The 16,125-nt window shown below is 41.4% G+C and overlaps 1 protein-coding gene and 1 long non-coding RNA gene across 2 annotated transcripts in view; one reads left to right on the top strand and one right to left on the bottom strand.

Moving 5' to 3' along the window:
* Positions 1-16,125, top strand: part of LOC141002738 (uncharacterized) — a 104,797-nt gene that overhangs the window by 86,228 nt on the left and 2,444 nt on the right. Inside the window, exons 2-5 of the long non-coding RNA XR_012179648.1 lie at positions 2,720-2,826; positions 3,742-3,872; positions 14,622-14,659; positions 14,786-14,925. This is a non-coding gene — a long non-coding RNA (uncharacterized lncRNA). The remainder of the gene's footprint in view (positions 1-2,719; positions 2,827-3,741; positions 3,873-14,621; positions 14,660-14,785; positions 14,926-16,125) is intronic.
* col18a1a (collagen type XVIII alpha 1 chain a) overlaps positions 4,849-16,125 on the bottom strand; it is an 88,394-nt gene continuing 77,117 nt past the window's right edge. The window contains exons 18-42 of the mRNA XM_073474124.1: positions 16,022-16,093; positions 15,701-15,727; positions 14,819-14,917; positions 14,580-14,615; positions 14,358-14,447; positions 14,231-14,263; positions 13,438-13,473; positions 12,424-12,483; positions 12,250-12,327; positions 12,098-12,133; positions 11,940-11,993; positions 11,688-11,759; positions 10,655-10,729; positions 10,350-10,380; positions 9,916-9,969; positions 9,787-9,821; positions 9,554-9,688; positions 8,795-8,957; positions 8,507-8,571; positions 8,127-8,255; positions 7,971-8,003; positions 7,549-7,869; positions 6,732-6,929; positions 6,449-6,564; positions 4,849-6,308 (exon numbers count right to left, since the gene is read on the bottom strand). Coding sequence (XP_073330225.1) covers positions 6,095-6,308; positions 6,449-6,564; positions 6,732-6,929; positions 7,549-7,869; positions 7,971-8,003; positions 8,127-8,255; positions 8,507-8,571; positions 8,795-8,957; positions 9,554-9,688; positions 9,787-9,821; positions 9,916-9,969; positions 10,350-10,380; positions 10,655-10,729; positions 11,688-11,759; positions 11,940-11,993; positions 12,098-12,133; positions 12,250-12,327; positions 12,424-12,483; positions 13,438-13,473; positions 14,231-14,263; positions 14,358-14,447; positions 14,580-14,615; positions 14,819-14,917; positions 15,701-15,727; positions 16,022-16,093 — 2,262 coding nt within the window. The 3' untranslated portion in view covers positions 4,849-6,094. The remainder of the gene's footprint in view (positions 6,309-6,448; positions 6,565-6,731; positions 6,930-7,548; positions 7,870-7,970; positions 8,004-8,126; positions 8,256-8,506; positions 8,572-8,794; positions 8,958-9,553; positions 9,689-9,786; positions 9,822-9,915; positions 9,970-10,349; positions 10,381-10,654; positions 10,730-11,687; positions 11,760-11,939; positions 11,994-12,097; positions 12,134-12,249; positions 12,328-12,423; positions 12,484-13,437; positions 13,474-14,230; positions 14,264-14,357; positions 14,448-14,579; positions 14,616-14,818; positions 14,918-15,700; positions 15,728-16,021; positions 16,094-16,125) is intronic.

Genomic DNA, 16,125 nt, shown 5'->3' with positions numbered 1-16,125 from the left:
ACCACAGGACAGAAGGAAGAAGTTTTAAAAATGGCAGAGTGGTTCTTGAGGTTATGCTTTAAACATGTGTATGATTTGTATTTTGCCCGGGAAAAGGGGTTGAACAGTTACTACAGAACAGCTGGGAGGAGATTGGACGGGAACTGAATGTGAGTCAGATGGTGGCGAAGGAAAAGTGTTGGTCTGCGAAACCTCTATCTAGTGGTTGTATTGCTTGATATCAATTCCAATGTGTAGGACAAATGGAAGTTTATGGGCATTTTGTTTGAAATGGACGTATCTATTTTCGAACCTAAAGGGAGCGTAAAGAAGCCTTTAGAGGAGCCTGAAAGTTTCGATCTTGGGGTCGTGGCTGGAGTGGTCGGTTTTGGACCCAGAGGAGCATCTCAGACTTCGGTGTCCGAATTTATCTTACTGATGATGTCTGTTCTCGGTGCATAGCCTCCTAACAAACTTGTCCAGAGAGCTTTGTTTTGACATCTTTGCCAAGGTTACTCTTAAACTTTGAACTTTCATTTCAAGTAACATGAAGTCTCTCTTTAGTCAGGTTTTTCCAATTAATTTTCAATAACGTAGGGAGTAATGAGAAATAATATTGCGATTTTTTTTTTTTTTTTTTTTAGTTGCTGCTAACTCACATTTCTTATCTTTTCATTGGGTGTGCCAGCTTTAGTTTTAGGAGGCACAGGCACATCCGTGGCTAAGCAGCTGGTCTGTTGAAAGCATCATGTCCCTGAGGACTGGCTGACAGGAGGTGGCTCTACCTCGACTTCAAAATTATGCCTCCGAATTCAAATGTAGAGGTGATAAAAGGCATTAGAGCAACATACGTGGGTCAGTGTAAAGGTGAGAGCAGGTATGATGAAGTGGTCAAAGCCTATCTGCACAATGCCAGGAATATCCACTCTGGATAACATCCCTCCTCATCAAATATTAAAAGACGGCAGGGGGAGAAAAAAAAATAGACGTAAATGCCAGAAGATTCACAAGGGGATTTAAAGACTGGGAGACTGTTACTCATTATCTATCTAAATGTCAGTGAAATGTGAAAGGCTTGCAGTCGGCCTTAAGTACTTCAGACACTACACAAATGTTGCTTCGGGCCTCCTTATTACCCTTTCATTTGATGGGGAAACATGTTGGTCTAGTTAGAGGCAGAATGCATTAAAATTGCGATACTCGAGGACACGTGCTGATGATTTACGTCAAGTTTAATGCACCCTTATTTTGCTGTATATATGCAGATGTGTGCATTATAAATAAGGCTGCTCTCCTCTCGGATACAACACGTAAAGGAGGTCACAAAACAATTCCCTGCTAAGTAAAGACGCTGTTAGTGCTCTAAGATATTGTTAGATTTGGGTTAATGTGACAGCGAGTCAGCAGCCTCGGCTAAACACAGAGCAGAGATCTGACAAGCTGTGGCTCACTGCGACCGCCCCGATTGTAATTAAGTCCCCCCCAATATCTGGTTGTCACCTTGTTGTATCATTACCGTAGCTGGATCATTTCGCTGTACTTAGTTATTACTTAGCGCCCACTAAATATAGCTTTCCCCAGGCAGCCAGTGTGATAGCACTTTCGCAGCAAAGCCAGCTGTGGGTTATTACATCCCGACCACCCCCCACCCACTCTAACCTCACTCAGTCAAGAAGACTTAAATGGATAACACGCCACTCAGTGAGTTTTTTTCCTCCCTCAAGATTTACTCAAACAAGGACATTGAGGAATTGGACAGGGGAGTTATGATGCTAGTTTATTTTGCTTTCAAACAGGGACACTGCAGCGACACTGAGCCCTCCCCCCACACCACCACCACAGTCAATTAATATAAGCCTTATAGCTTTTCGTAAAGGCTGCTCAGCGGGTTGAGATGCTTAAGAGGCAGATTTGATGAAATCGAGTGGGAAGTGACCGTATTTACTGATTATTTTTAGGGAACGCTGGCGTTTTATCGCACAGTGGGTGCAGACTCTATACTTGATTCTCAAATGACATGCCAGTAAAGATGATCCTTTCAGACTCCCGATATTTAATACCAACTCCAGGATGAGTTGATTGAAATGTGAAACTTGGTGTAAACTCACTCCAGCAAAGTTTATATGATGTTCACTGTCCTCTGTGTTGAAGGGCAGGCTTGTTTAGTACATACTCAGGTAAAATTAGACGATATAACAAAATGTAACTGTGTCAAAAAGTAAATGAATGCAGAATTAGCAACATGTTTAGAGGGTCTAAGCATCTTGTCTGGTATTTTTCGTGATTGTACTGGATACAGCACATAATGATATGATAACTAATGAGTGATGATATCGATACACCGAGGAGGAAGGTTTGCAGAGACATTGATCAAAAAATTGATGTGACGGACAGGGACAGCAGCGGTGCATGTGACGTCACCGTAGGCATAAGTCATATCCGACCACTGAGTAGCAGCAAGACTTCTCAGTGTTAATAGTTATCAGGTGCTGCAGTCTTAACGTTCAGCTTGATGCTGCTAAAACAAAAAAAACACATTGAAAAAAGTGTAAGAGCTCAGTTAATTTGCCTCTCTTAACATTGCAGGTCACAAAATAATATATTGTGCAGACCTACTTAAAAACACTGAATCTGTAACAGTGACATTTTGTACATTTTTACATTTTGTATAACTGTTTGTGGTCACTAGAATGTGAATCCTCCTGACTTTGCTGATTCTCTGACATTTTTTGTCTTTCAGTGACCGGTTTTGCTGACGTTTGGTTGGATTGGCATGACATTTAGTGCAGATATCCATGAAGCCCAGAGGATGAATCTTACTGACGTTTCATCAAGTCCCCTCATCAGGTCAGCATTTCTCTTGTCCGACACTCAGCCTCAGCTGTACTGTGTGTTTCATGCTCGTTAGTTAATTGTTGCATACGAACCTGCTCACCAATATGATGAACACGGTGGAAACAAAAAGTTGCTTATTCAGCTTCAGAATGTTTTGGAAAATGTTATTTTTAACTGTGTGCTTCCTGTTGCATTTAGACTTAATAACACACTGCTGCTCTCCATACTTGACTGTTGTTCTCCAAACTTACCTGTGGCTGTTTTTTTTTCTTTCTTTTTCTTTTTGGCATTTGATATTCAGCTTTCACCATACTCTATTTTTAAATTTGGATATGTTAAAATAATGGAACAGAAAACCGATGCTGTGGAGACGCTATAACTCTTTCCTGTTGAACATTCACAACATGAACACATTCTCCACAGCCCTGTGCTGCAAATATGAAAAGGCCAAAGACTCAATTCATTCTGAAATAAGTGTTCTTTGCTTGTAAGCTCAATACAAAAGCATCGTAATATATATTTATCATAAAATAAACGTAAACGCTCTGCTGACGCAGCACTTTAATATACAACACTATAACTTGTTATACGAGCCAGTAGTTAAATATCCAGAGATTGTCCTATGTGAACAGGATTGAAGTGTTTGGGATACACTGTGAGCATCTCCACATGACCAGCAGTCACCACACCATCGATCATGCTGACTAGCATGGAGGTGGAAGCCTCTGAAGCTCCCCAGTTAACACATTATATCGTCTTTATTTACCGGCTGGTTGTCTGGCAACCTCACGGCGAAAACACCCCCAGGAAAAGAATAGCTAACTAGCTAACTAACTGCCCTCTGTAGCTTCATATTTAATAGACTTGTTCATATCTTATCCTCAGCTAGAATATAAATTAGTATCTACTGACATGTTATTTTTGCAGAAGCACAAAGCATGAAGGAGTCTGATCCTGTCTCTGTGGCCAAGGGTCTTGACTTCAACAGTAGTGTGAGTGAAACTGCCAGGACTGACCCTGAACCCGTCAAGGACAAGAGAAGGTCGCCCAGCAGCTCAGTGAGTACTGCACCAGAGAAACCATGTTAGTGGCGTGTTACATTACATGCAAATTTCACAGAGATGAGAGTGGGGTTTCTTTCAGCACATTGTCTCTATAAAGACATTTTCTGTACCTAAATGTAGAGGAATGAGACACTGTGGCCGTTATATTCTGCTGTATTCTGTGATTTATCTCATTACACAATCATATCTGTGCCAGTTTGGCAGAATCATCTCATCTCTGGGCCTCATATTAAGGGATAAGTAAGTTACCGTCCGCTGTCACTACCTGAAAGTAAGAAACTCTCTTCTGCTGGGCACGTCATTCTAAAGTGACTGCCAAATTAGGCCAACTTTGAATAATTCAAATTAATCTTCTTAATCAAATATCATCTTGAAACGCCTCCTAACTTTAAAGAAGAGATTTGAGGGGATTTCATAAGCCATCTCCAATGACTGGTGACCTAATTCAGTTTCTCTTTTAAAATCCACTTTACTTGTAGACCTACAGCCAACGTACTCATGATTGCCTGCTAATTTCATTTTTTTTAAAATGTCAAACTCAGGAGCGATGTACTGGTGTCCTAATTAGTGAAGAATGGAGCTCATCTCCCAACAATAATTTAACTTGTGTCGTTATCAAGACACATTAAAAGAAGTACTTTTGTAGTGGTTCTGTCATATAAGGTGGTAGATGAAAAGTCAATATATATATGACAAAAAGATATTAGCAATTCTATAGTTTCGATTTCTTGGTTAAATTGAATTAACTCACACGTGCAGATTAACTGTGAAGGTGAACAGATGATGTACGAGCTCCTCTCGTCGCCGTTGGAGACACTGATTTGTGGTGGAGTCAATGCCACCGGCTACATGTCATCGAGTAGGACATAAAACCGGTGGTCGGGGCAGCTGAGTGAAACGTATGAAGGTCACGGTGCCGTCAGAGGTCGACAGCAGAGTCAAAAAAAACACCTACGTACAGTCCGTCGCATTATTGTTGTAGTTGAAAATGACTTTTATTCAGTGCCTGGGAGAAACAGTACAGCACAATTTTGTTATAAAAATGGAAATCCACAGGTTCAGTCAAGACATCAGTAGCACTAAAGGTCCAGGTTAGTCTCTGAATTCAATGCGAGGCTACTGCAAAAACTGTCTCCTTTAACATACTGCTTTTTTTTTTTTTCTCTCTGTCCCCCAACATCCGTGACAGCAATCAGTCCAACAAAGATTAGCAGCAAACTAATCATTTTCCAGCTTACTCACTGATAGGTTTTAATAAAGTGGTAAAAAAAAAAATCATCATTTTCAATTCAAAAGGCTCAATTTCAGCTAGAAGGAGTCTTGCCCTCTGGATGTGGGATTATTCATTACAGTGGTGTCTGTGTCCAACAAGGTCATTTAAATTTAGTGTGAAGTAAAAAGCAATCCGGATGCACTTGAGCAGAAACGGCTGTAACATTTACATATTTGTGGAATAATGAATACAAAAGAAGTGGTTCATTATATGAGCTTATTTTGTAAAGCAGTCCTGGTTTGTGTACTGAGGCACAGATTCAGATCAGAAGCTCTTTTAAAGAAGAATTAAATGGTCTGTGCTGTGTAGAATAAAATGAGGGTATGAAGCATTTATTTTCATTTTCCAAATCATTTTTTTTTTGTCCTTAGATAACTTCATTTAAAAATAAATATCTAGTATCTTCTTTAAATTTTTAAAATAGTCTTTAAAAGTTTGCTGTACCCCGTCATAACCCACAATTCTAAAAATGAAATTGGAAAAAAAAATGTGGAAATGATCAATACCTAAAATAAAAAAACAATAACAGGATGGATATAGCATTATTATAAACAGTTTCAAAAGGTAAAACATCGATAACGTCAAAAAATAAACAGAAAAATCACAAACGACAAACATGTAATATACAGAATTTCTTTTAAAAAATGGATACGATTTGAGAACGCGTTTAGCTTCTCCGCTCTCGTTTCACCCCTTGCAGAAAATATGTGCCGATGCCCCCGAGAAAAAGGACCAACACCCCTCTGTTCGACCCATCTCTTTGGCGTTTGTGGAGGGGAGGAGCAGACAATGCAAAGCGTCTCTGCCAGGCAAAGAGCCACAGGGCCAGTTCATCGACGCCACATGTTCACAAGGCGTGTTACCAGGGAATTAAAAAAGTGTTTAACTAGGGCCCAGAACAAAAACATTAAAAAAAAAAAAAAAAAAAGAGGATGGACGGGATTTATTTTTTGGAGTGTGTTGTGAAGGCGTTCTCGATGCAGAGGACGATGTAGGAGCCGGAGCAGCTGCTGGAGCTTTGCTGCAGGAGGTGGCCGCTCTGTAGCGACGATGCCAGACCAGTCACGGCGCGGTCGCCCGCTCGCCATGTTTCGCAGTAGTGGTCTGTTTGCCGGTGGCCTTTGTTGCTCGAGCCGTGCCAGACCATTTTCTCTGGCCTGGAGGAAAAAACAGAAACGAGCACAGAGGTCAGAATACGTATAGGCTTGACATGAAGAGCTACATGTTAGCCCACAGGCGCCTGCATGTAATGTGATTATTGAACAATCAAAATGATGCCCAGTTAACAAAGACTCACCATGCGCTGTCCCTGAGTATGTCTCTACCGTCGAAGGAGTAGATCGGTGCATTCTCCCTCATTTTGCTCGCGTTGTCACCAAATATAGACTCCCAACTGCTGAACAACACTTGGTCCTGCAAGGAAGAGAATATGATGCCTTAAATTTAATGTCTTCTTCATGTGTTTCTTATAAAGCAGTGAAAACACAGTAGTAAACAACAACCAGGAAGACAGAATTCAAGTACATGACATTTGTGCAAAAAAATGCAGTACTGACACCTCCCCGGCAGCAGTATCTCACCTTGAGGTTCAGGATGGGGAGGCTGTCCCTGTCCGACCTGCGGACGATGGTGTGGAGGTCTTGAAGCTTGGAGGACAGGAAAGCTCTGAAGGTCCCCTTCAGGCCGACAGCGCGGGCCTGCTGGAAGCACAGGAAGTCTGCCCCGCGTATCCCTCGCATGTTACCGGTTTGAGGGGCGTTCAAGGCGATGAGGTGTAGCTGAGGCAAGAGACACAGATCTGTCTTCAAATAACTGCCTCTTTTACAGGGTGTTGTAGGTTTTTCAAATGATTGTTGCTGTCAGGTAAAATATTGCTGCCTTATTTCTAAATTTATCCCCCTGGGTAGTCCAGAAATTTCACTGTCTGGCAGTGAGCTTCATCACAACTTCTTCACTTTTAACTTGACTCACATTGACGTGTCTGAAAACTCACTGCAGTTTACTGTCAGTCCTCAACCAGACTCACTAAGTTACTAAGATTTGAGTTTTTGTTGGACTGTTTGACCTCGTTCATACGCTGCGTCGTCCCATAGTAAAAAGCTGACTGCGCTCTGCATGATGCATTCAGGTGCTGTTCGTAAAATGCAAACGTTCTCACGTTCCTGTCATATCCATCTTGTCGAAGACTTTCTGTTTAGTTAGTTAATATGTAGACGGGTCCTCAGCAAAGTTTGTTTTATTAATTTTTGTTTACTTCGATTAATTTGTAAAAAATTATCAACATGAATTCATAAAAATAATCAATCTTCATAGTTTTTTTTTTTAAGTGTTCTTGATCATCCAAATTGTAGCCTCGTGGATTCAAAAAAAGCCAAAAATAAAAATAAAAATACTCACTCCTGTTCCTGATGCGTCCACGTGGCTAACAGGCTGCACTACAGGTGGGCTGGGCCTCCGCTGTGGAGTGACAGGGTATCTGTTCTCAGTCTGCTGGGTGGCTAATCCTCCATCTGTCTGACCCGTGTGTCTCGGGTCTGGGAATCTGGGGTCATACTGCGGAGGGTATCTGGGCTCCACAGGCGGGTGAGGTGGAGGCTCGATGGGTCGTATGGAGGAGCCACCCTGAGAGTAATGTCCAGCGCCGTTGTTCTGAGACTGGTCCTGGGACTGAGGGTACAGGATCACAGGAGGGGGCTGGACCTCTGCCACCTCGTTCTCCTTTAATGGAAATTAAAGAGAATTAAACATTAAACAGTCTGTGGAAGTCAAAAGGCAAAATATGTTTATTCTATTTTTGATTTTTCCTCTGGCGAACTTACCAGATCTCTGAAGAAGGGACTGTACTCTCCAAGCTGAGGGGAGGAAACAAGCTTTTTATTAAATACTGACGTCTCAGTTCACTTTGATAACAGCAGCAGATTTAAAGTCTAACTGTATTGAAGCTCTATGGTTCAGGTAAAAGTAAAGTACTGTACCATGACTTGTCGCAGTCCATCGCGTACTCTCAGATAGAGGTCTGCTTTGTCTATGATGTAGATGAGGCTGCCCTCTGCCTGACGTCTGGCAGTAGCAATCATGACGTCATATGACCTCAAAATGTTGACCTGTGGAAAATGAATACACAAAGTTTTTAGCTTTTGTAGACCGTAAATGAAATCACTAATACATGGCTGCTAGTTGCTCTTAAAATTATTTCTTCTTCTTCAGGTGAATGTATTTTAAATGCAACGTGATCAATTTGCCTGACCTGTTTTAGTGCACAGACCGATCGTTAGGCATAACTTAGTCTCAGTGTCAGCCGAACAACAACATAGTGACAGTTAGAGGATTATTGAAATGCAGTGATGGCACTTACCCCAGAGGAGAGAGCAGGACTTCCAGGTGGACCAGGAGGACCAGGAGGTCCGGGGACACTGACAGCTTTAAATGAAAACAAAAGCTGGTTAATGATTTGGCTTATGAACGACTCCAGTGGTCATCAAGTGCACACATTCACATTGGCTTGACGTCACCTCCACACTACTTAAAGGAGGGACAATCCCAAAGATATCACAAGCTACATTTAATGTATTCTTCAAAATGTCCTCAGGATTATAGAGTTTAGAGATATCAATAATATTCCATCAAAGAAAAAGCCACTTACGGTGATTGGGTCTGTATGCTCCAGCTCCGGGCAGTGAGGGAGATTGGGGTCCTGGAGGTCCAGGGGGTCCTGGAGGACCTGGCCGCCCATCGTAACCAACCCCTGGAGGCCCTTGTGGCCCCTGGAGTCCAGGAGGGCCCCTTACCGGATCTCCCTTTGGACCCTAACATGAAAGAGAACAATCCAAGTTAGCAGGAACATCACTTTTCAAACTGTCGTGTATTAACAACTCATGTGCTCACTATAAAGGTAAATCCACACATCTGGGCCGTTCACACCACAGACTGTGTAAAACATGGGCGTAGCTTCTGAGACGTCAACTACGGGTTTTTGAAAAGCCATTGTGAAGCTCAGTCGGTGGCCTCAGCCGTCGGCATCTTGGCAGCGCCTGACTCTGCTTCAACTCCAGTTAATCCAAAAATGAGGCAGCCTGAATAAAGCCTGGTTGTGAGCAGTTGGCTAGACAGCTAGCTGTCACTCAAAGCCTGAATATAATTATATACACCAATGTATCACCCCTCCAGTTGTCATGAATTGGGAAGCTAGCTATAGAGACCAAAGCTGTTTTCGTACCAGGCTGTAAACATGTTTATCTCTGCTGTAAATTTGGGCATTTTAAATGGGGCTCGATGGGGATTGACTCGCTTTCGGCGCCAACCTCAAGTGGCCATTCGACTGACTGCAGTTTTTGACACCTCTGTGTTGGCTTCATTCGGTTGATACCAATAATATATGACGAATGTTTCATTCAGAACTCACCGGCAGGCCGGGTTTGCCAGGAGGCCCTTGTGGACCTTGCACTCCTCCTCCATAACGTGGGTCATAATATCCACCGCCAGGCTCTCCCTTTTCTCCCTTCCCACCTTGCTCTCCACGCTCTCCCTTCAGTTCATTCTGTCAGAAAAAGGTCACCATTATGAAGATAACTCTTCTTACAGTACGTCCAACACACTAATGAAACTGACAGCGGGTGTAGTGATACGATAGTTTACCTTGAATGCGTAAATGTCGAAATTAGAGGCTGCTCCTGGAAACACAGAGATGTTTCAGTAATTTAGTACTCTTAGTTCACGAGAAAAACTTCTGCAGTGCAGTAGATATTAATGCAAACTAGGATTTACCTGGGATTCCTGGAAGACCGCGATCACCACGCTCTCCTTTCTCTCCTTTGGTCGCTACAACAGAATATAAGTTTTATCATCGGTGAGTTAAAAACAGTATCTCACAGCTGTGTCTGACATTGGCGCTGAAAAACTCTTAGCACCCCGTGTCATTGATAGTGATGTCTTCTGTGTTTTATCAAGTCATTCTTCAAATCTAGTAAGACCTGACAGCTTAATCTCTTGACAATAGAGTGTATATCCTCTCAGGCTGAGGCAGCTGGATCAGACTGAAATTAAGATAGAACTGTTTATCTCTGCAGACACTTTAAACCTTTTCTAAATCTCTCTTCCTTGACTGGCACGTTTACTAAACTTCTCCATTGTAATCCCTCTCTTTCTTACAGTGTTACGTATCGGTGCTAAAACAAGAAGCTGTGTGTTGGAGGTCATACCTGGGTAATTCCTTGAAGCATCATCGTAGCGCTGTGAGCAGAGAGAACAAAATGCTCAATTAAGCAATTCCAAGCTCGAGCCACAGTAAACGAGAGGTTTTATCTCAGGTTTCTGCTAAATTATCCAGAAAATAACAGAAGGAAAGCACCGGATCACGACCGTTTGACTGCTATAATGACTTGGATGTGATACGGTTTACGTACATGAGAGGCGTGAACTTAGTGTTATCTGTAGATTGTAGCATAAACTCCAACAAATAAGTGTCTAAAATCTAGTTTAAGGTATGAGGTTGTGGTATACTCACACTGAAGCGATCTATGGGAATGGCCGGCCCAGGAGGTCCGGGTGGTCCAGGTGGGCCTGGTTGGCCAGGGACGCCCTGATGAAAACAACAATGTTACTTAGACTTAACTTAGACGGACAGTGATTTGATGTTCTGGACACAAATGATTGCTAGCATTGATGTACATACATGTTAATGTCTATCAATATTTATGACAGCAGCTCACTTAAAATTAAAACAAATGGCAGTGCACATTGCATGTTTTCCCTGAGGAGGCAGAAGTACAGAGCTGACATTTGTTAAATTAAACAGGGATGTGTTTCTGTGTCCCTGGTGAAGGGATCAACAATCTACTTTTCCGGAGAATCATAGTTATAATAGTATTTAATACCCTTTTACTTCTGTCTCCAAACTTCACACAACCTCATTTACTAGCAGATCCACAGTATGTGAATAAACCAATAGACTGATGGAGCCAACTGGATTCTGTGCTGATTGGACCAATTACAACACAGAGCTCTTTCAAAACAATCCAATGTGAGTTACAGCGAGGAACATGGTGGATGAGGAGCTTGTGCCAAATACAAAACCTGTCTTTAATGCAGTATTGTGTTTTCATGGTGCAAATGGAGACAATCTAGGTTATTTTAAATCCACAGTCAGTTTCATAATTTAGAAAAAAAGATTGTGGATCGGGATTTAAATGGGTCATGATTTTATTTGTCAGCTGGATCGCCACTTCCAGGTAGTATGTACGGTAAATAATGTGCAACAGGTAAGGGATATAAGTTGTACCAAAACATAAGTAGCTGGGTGCAAAAGGATCTCAAGACAGGTTTCCTGCTTTAAGGACCTTTTTGTAAGAACGTTGGGAATGAGACTCGAAAATCTACTTTTCTTACAAGTGGGACCTTTAAATGAGGGTCAATTGAAATAAAATAAGCTAACAAGCTAAATTAAAAGCTAGATGGTCAGTTTTCAATGAAAGTCTTTATTAACTTGTGTCACTGTTAATCACCGTATCCAAAGCAGTGGTAAAAGTAGTAACACTTACTGGGTAGCCGTAGCCAGAACCAACACTCGGCTCTCCTTTCTCTCCCTTGTATCCATTTACACCAGGGCGACCCTGAAGGGAGAAAGTCATTGATTGATATTTTCCTGCTCTTTTACAGAAACAAATGGTAAAAACTATAGCAAGTTACAATAGTTCGGAAAAATGAATATATGGTTTCTAATAAAAACACAGAATAGTTTTAACTTTTATATGAAAATATATCAACGTAAGAACACAGAGAAGGGTACTTACGGGTCTTCCAGGCATTCCAATTTCACCCTTAAGTCCAGGAGGTCCATACGGGCCCTATAACAACAAATCAAGATGTTAAAGACAATGTGAAACCAATAATGAAAACTTCTTCGGTACGTGAGTGTAGGTATCTTAGATGGAAATGTTCAAACACTTACAGTGGGTCCAACAGGTCCAGCTGGTCCTCTGTCTCCCTGCAGGCATGGTTAAAGAAGACAAGTTAGTTTTAAATACAAATGTACAAATGCAGAACAGAGGAAGCTTGAATGCAGACAATCAACACACATTTAGACATGAACACCAGACTCACCTTCACACCTGTTAGCCCCTCCAGAGACAGAAGATTTCCATCAGGTCCGATTATTAAGCCCGGCTCACCCTTCTCACCCTGAACAGCAGCAACGAGAAAACACAGACTCAATTACAGCCATGTCTCAATGAAGACTAAATTAATAGTTGAACATACAGATAACAAAGTCTTTACCTTCACTCCGTAGCCCACAGGGCCGGGGTCTCCTCTGTCGCCCTTCGGCCCAATAGGACCCTGCAGGATAAAGAGAATAAATAGAGTGAGTAGTCGTTTGGCAACAGGACAGGCTTTGTTTCCCCGAGATCAATTCAAGTCCGTGTGACGAGCCACTCTATTAGTTTTTGTCTGTACAGTGCAGCTTCTGAATTGCTGAGTGGACGACTGTTTGCATATTGAGTGTGTAGGAATTAGCAGATGAACCAGTAATTAAATGAAAAGACCAAAAACTAACAATCCATTGATCCTGCTCACAAGAACCGTCTCTGTAGCCAAAGCTTAATATAGATTACTACTCTAAACTCTATACCAACATCACTTCACTCCTGTGTGAGTAACCCTTTCTAAAAACTAGCGCCCTACTGTTTAAGGAAATTACTTACATCCCCTCAAATGAATGAAATATTCATAACAAAGTGTGAAATTATCACAGAAAATGTGTTTCGTCATTATATATCGAACGTTTAACTCTCAAAATGCAAGTACGGTTCAATCAGATTTGACTCAGACTGGACGAGCAACAGAAGCAAACACCCCAACATCTGTCGTTTTTTTATTCAAATGTTAAATCCTGCTTGGTGTCACAGTTTTTAAGCTGAGTGCCACCCACAGAAAATACAGTCTAATAACCAAAACTGTTAAAACTTCAGCTGAAAATAGTGTATTTATTTGGGAAAAAAGATTTTCAGGGCCTTAACTTAACTTTTTAAAGCAACACTGTGTAACTTGACCTTAAAATAACAGCTTCAAAATCATGTTGATGGTACAGTGTCTTGTAATCAAACATAGAATAAATGTAGACCAACAACAGGCAGGAAACAGGCCTGTATTTTTAATTACCGCCTGTCGAGAATCTTATAAGAATGCCACAAAGACAAACACCTCAATTATGTATGTACAGATAAATACACTGCACATTTATGGTGCTAATAAGGGCAAGGTGAATTATTTATGTAATGCAGAGAGACTTACAGGGAATCCAGCTTGACCAGGTAAACCAGCTCCTCCCTGTGTAAGAAAACATAAAACATTTTCACAAACTGCCTCATTTGATTGGTGTTCTGTGTTTTGCCAACAGACGAGCATGCAAACATTTATTTCTACTGACTTAACATATAACTAATCTACACAAATCTGATTCTGGTCCTGATTGATCTGAGCTGACTCTAAAATGTAGGCTGTGAAATAAGTGCAGCGTTCACCAAGCGTAAGTAAATAACATACAGCTGCCCTTTAAATAATGTATTAAAATGGAAACAGATGTTTTGTGGTTGCATCATATAAAAAAGGTCAGACTGTGATGACAACAATCACATGTTCTCATAAAGTTCGATGCGTCTTTCGAACAGAGCTTCCATTGTTGCAGCCCGGACACAGAATAGTTAGGCTAATTGTATGTTTCACCATGTGGTCCAACATCTTGTCATGTCTCAGTCGGCAGCCCACTCTACGGTTTACAATTACAAGCGTACAATTAATTTTATATGTGTTGTAAAACGCTCAGTGAAATGTAGAGAGCCGTGTGAACTTTATAGTAACACCAACTGCATTTAGATTTAAGTTTGAAGGCGACATCTGTGGCACCAGTGTGAGCGTTTTAAAAACAGAGGGCAAAATGAGGAGGAAGCCGTGTGTGAATACGACAACTGTGTGCCTGTGCAGCCCTGCATGTATGTAGTAATAACTCAATTATCATCTACACTCTTAAAAATAAGTTGTATTTGTACCAGAGAGTGTTTGTTATTGTGGAAACATGAATACAGACCTGAGGCCCGACAGCTCCAGCTGCAACGTCCAACTGTACGACACAAAGAGAAGAATTCAGTTAAGATGTAACAGTAATGTAAATGTAACGACTCTGCATGTCTGCCACTGCGCTTTGTGTCACTTACATTGTCAGATGACCTGTAGATGATTTGTCCCGGTGGTCCAGGAGGGCCGGGCGGACCTGGAAGTCCGGTTCCATCTCGACCTTGATCGCCCTGAAACCCCACACACATTTGCAGAAGTGAGAGGGATGCTTGTTGCAATGTTGGATCGGCTTATCGAGAATTGCTGTGCAGTGAATATAATGTATAAATGAGCAGATGTTTAGGGTTAAAAATGATATTCACCGTCTCTCCTTTGTCACCTTTGTCACCCTTCGGTCCCTGTAGAATTAAAGAGGAATGAGGCAAAAGATATTAAAACAAAGGTGAAAGCACTTCATTAAGGTCTGACGAGAGGAACGACCTTCTTATTCATTGAACATTTAACACAATAAAAGCACAACTCCTATTACATTGTGTAGTTACATTATGACTTCTCATTTTTTTTCAAGAGTTCCAGATCTAGAGGGAAGTATTTATTCTACCTGAGGTCCAGGGAAGCCGTCCAAACCTGGCTGTCCATCTCTTCCTACAGAACCTTCATTGCCCTTCTGACCTGGCAGACCGGAGAACCCGGGTTTACCCTGCAGAGGTACAATCAACACAAGTTACACCAGTGAAACACTCAAAAAGAAAGTTACAACAGCATTTCTACCCATAATGTGAAAAGTTTGGCAAATATCATATATCAAAACACAACTCTGCAGCTCTGCGCAGCTTCTTGCTACTCTCTGCTCATATCTTTGTTGTTGTGTTGATGGTGGACCAAACCTGAGCTGTTTGTTGCTGTTTCTGCTGAATGTGCAGACTTGTAACACAATAACTTGGGGATAAACTCACTGCTGTTTGTCTTTCCACTCCTTATATTTTCATGCATTATACTTAATGCAATAATCTGTATGAATCTATGCCTTACAAGTTTACTTCTCATTTTATTCTCTTTTATTTTATGTCCATTTATCTATTTCATTGTTGTTCTGTTCAGCTCCGTTTGTGTGCTTGTATTTTTTTGTATCTATTTCTTTAGACGGGGCATGGATCTCATTTCCTCTCAGGAATCAGTTAAGCTTCAGCTCATTTTCCTCAACCCTAATGGCTTATACAATTAACTTGTCAAATGACAGCAGAGAAGCCTACTGCCAGTAACAAACCTGAATGTTAAATAAACCAATCAGGATACATACAAACAGTCGCTTCTGCCCGAGAGACCAGAGTGTCAGTCCCAGGTAGCTGTACCTCAGGCTTGTTTGTGTATTTCCACTAATTTATAATACCAATGGTTTGCTTTCAAATTAGAAAAAAGACTGGTGAAAGGGGGGCAAGATGATAAGATCATGACAGATTACTGGAAAAAATGAGTTACTTACTGGAAGTCCAGGCAGGCCAGGAGGACCCTGAAAGCAAACACATTTTCCTTGGTTATTTGCATGCTCGAGTATGTCTTCCTAATCTATTTGCAACTTCCTACTAAAATATGTCAGAACAGTTCCTTTAAATATTCAAAGACATGTGAAATATAGACCTGTAGACAAAACATGCCGTGCTGTTTTTATAGAAACACTAAAATGTTTTCATGAGATCATTTCAACACCAGAGGAGGAACTATTGCTTATTTTAAACTTTGTCTGTGAATAGGACATATCGTCTTACACATAACCTGAAGCATTTCTTCAATACTCAGTACTGACCTGGCTTCCTTCTGGTCCTCTGACGCCAGGAAGTCCGTTGCCGAAACCTCCACCAGAGCCCTCCATGTCGTCCTTCAAACACCAACAAAGATTTCATGACAAAG

The sequence above is a fragment of the Pagrus major genome, chromosome 9 (assembly GCF_040436345.1).
Source record: "Pagrus major chromosome 9, Pma_NU_1.0".
Taxonomy (NCBI): Eukaryota; Metazoa; Chordata; class Actinopteri; order Spariformes; family Sparidae; genus Pagrus; species Pagrus major.
This window is presented reverse-complemented; position numbering and strand designations above follow the sequence as displayed.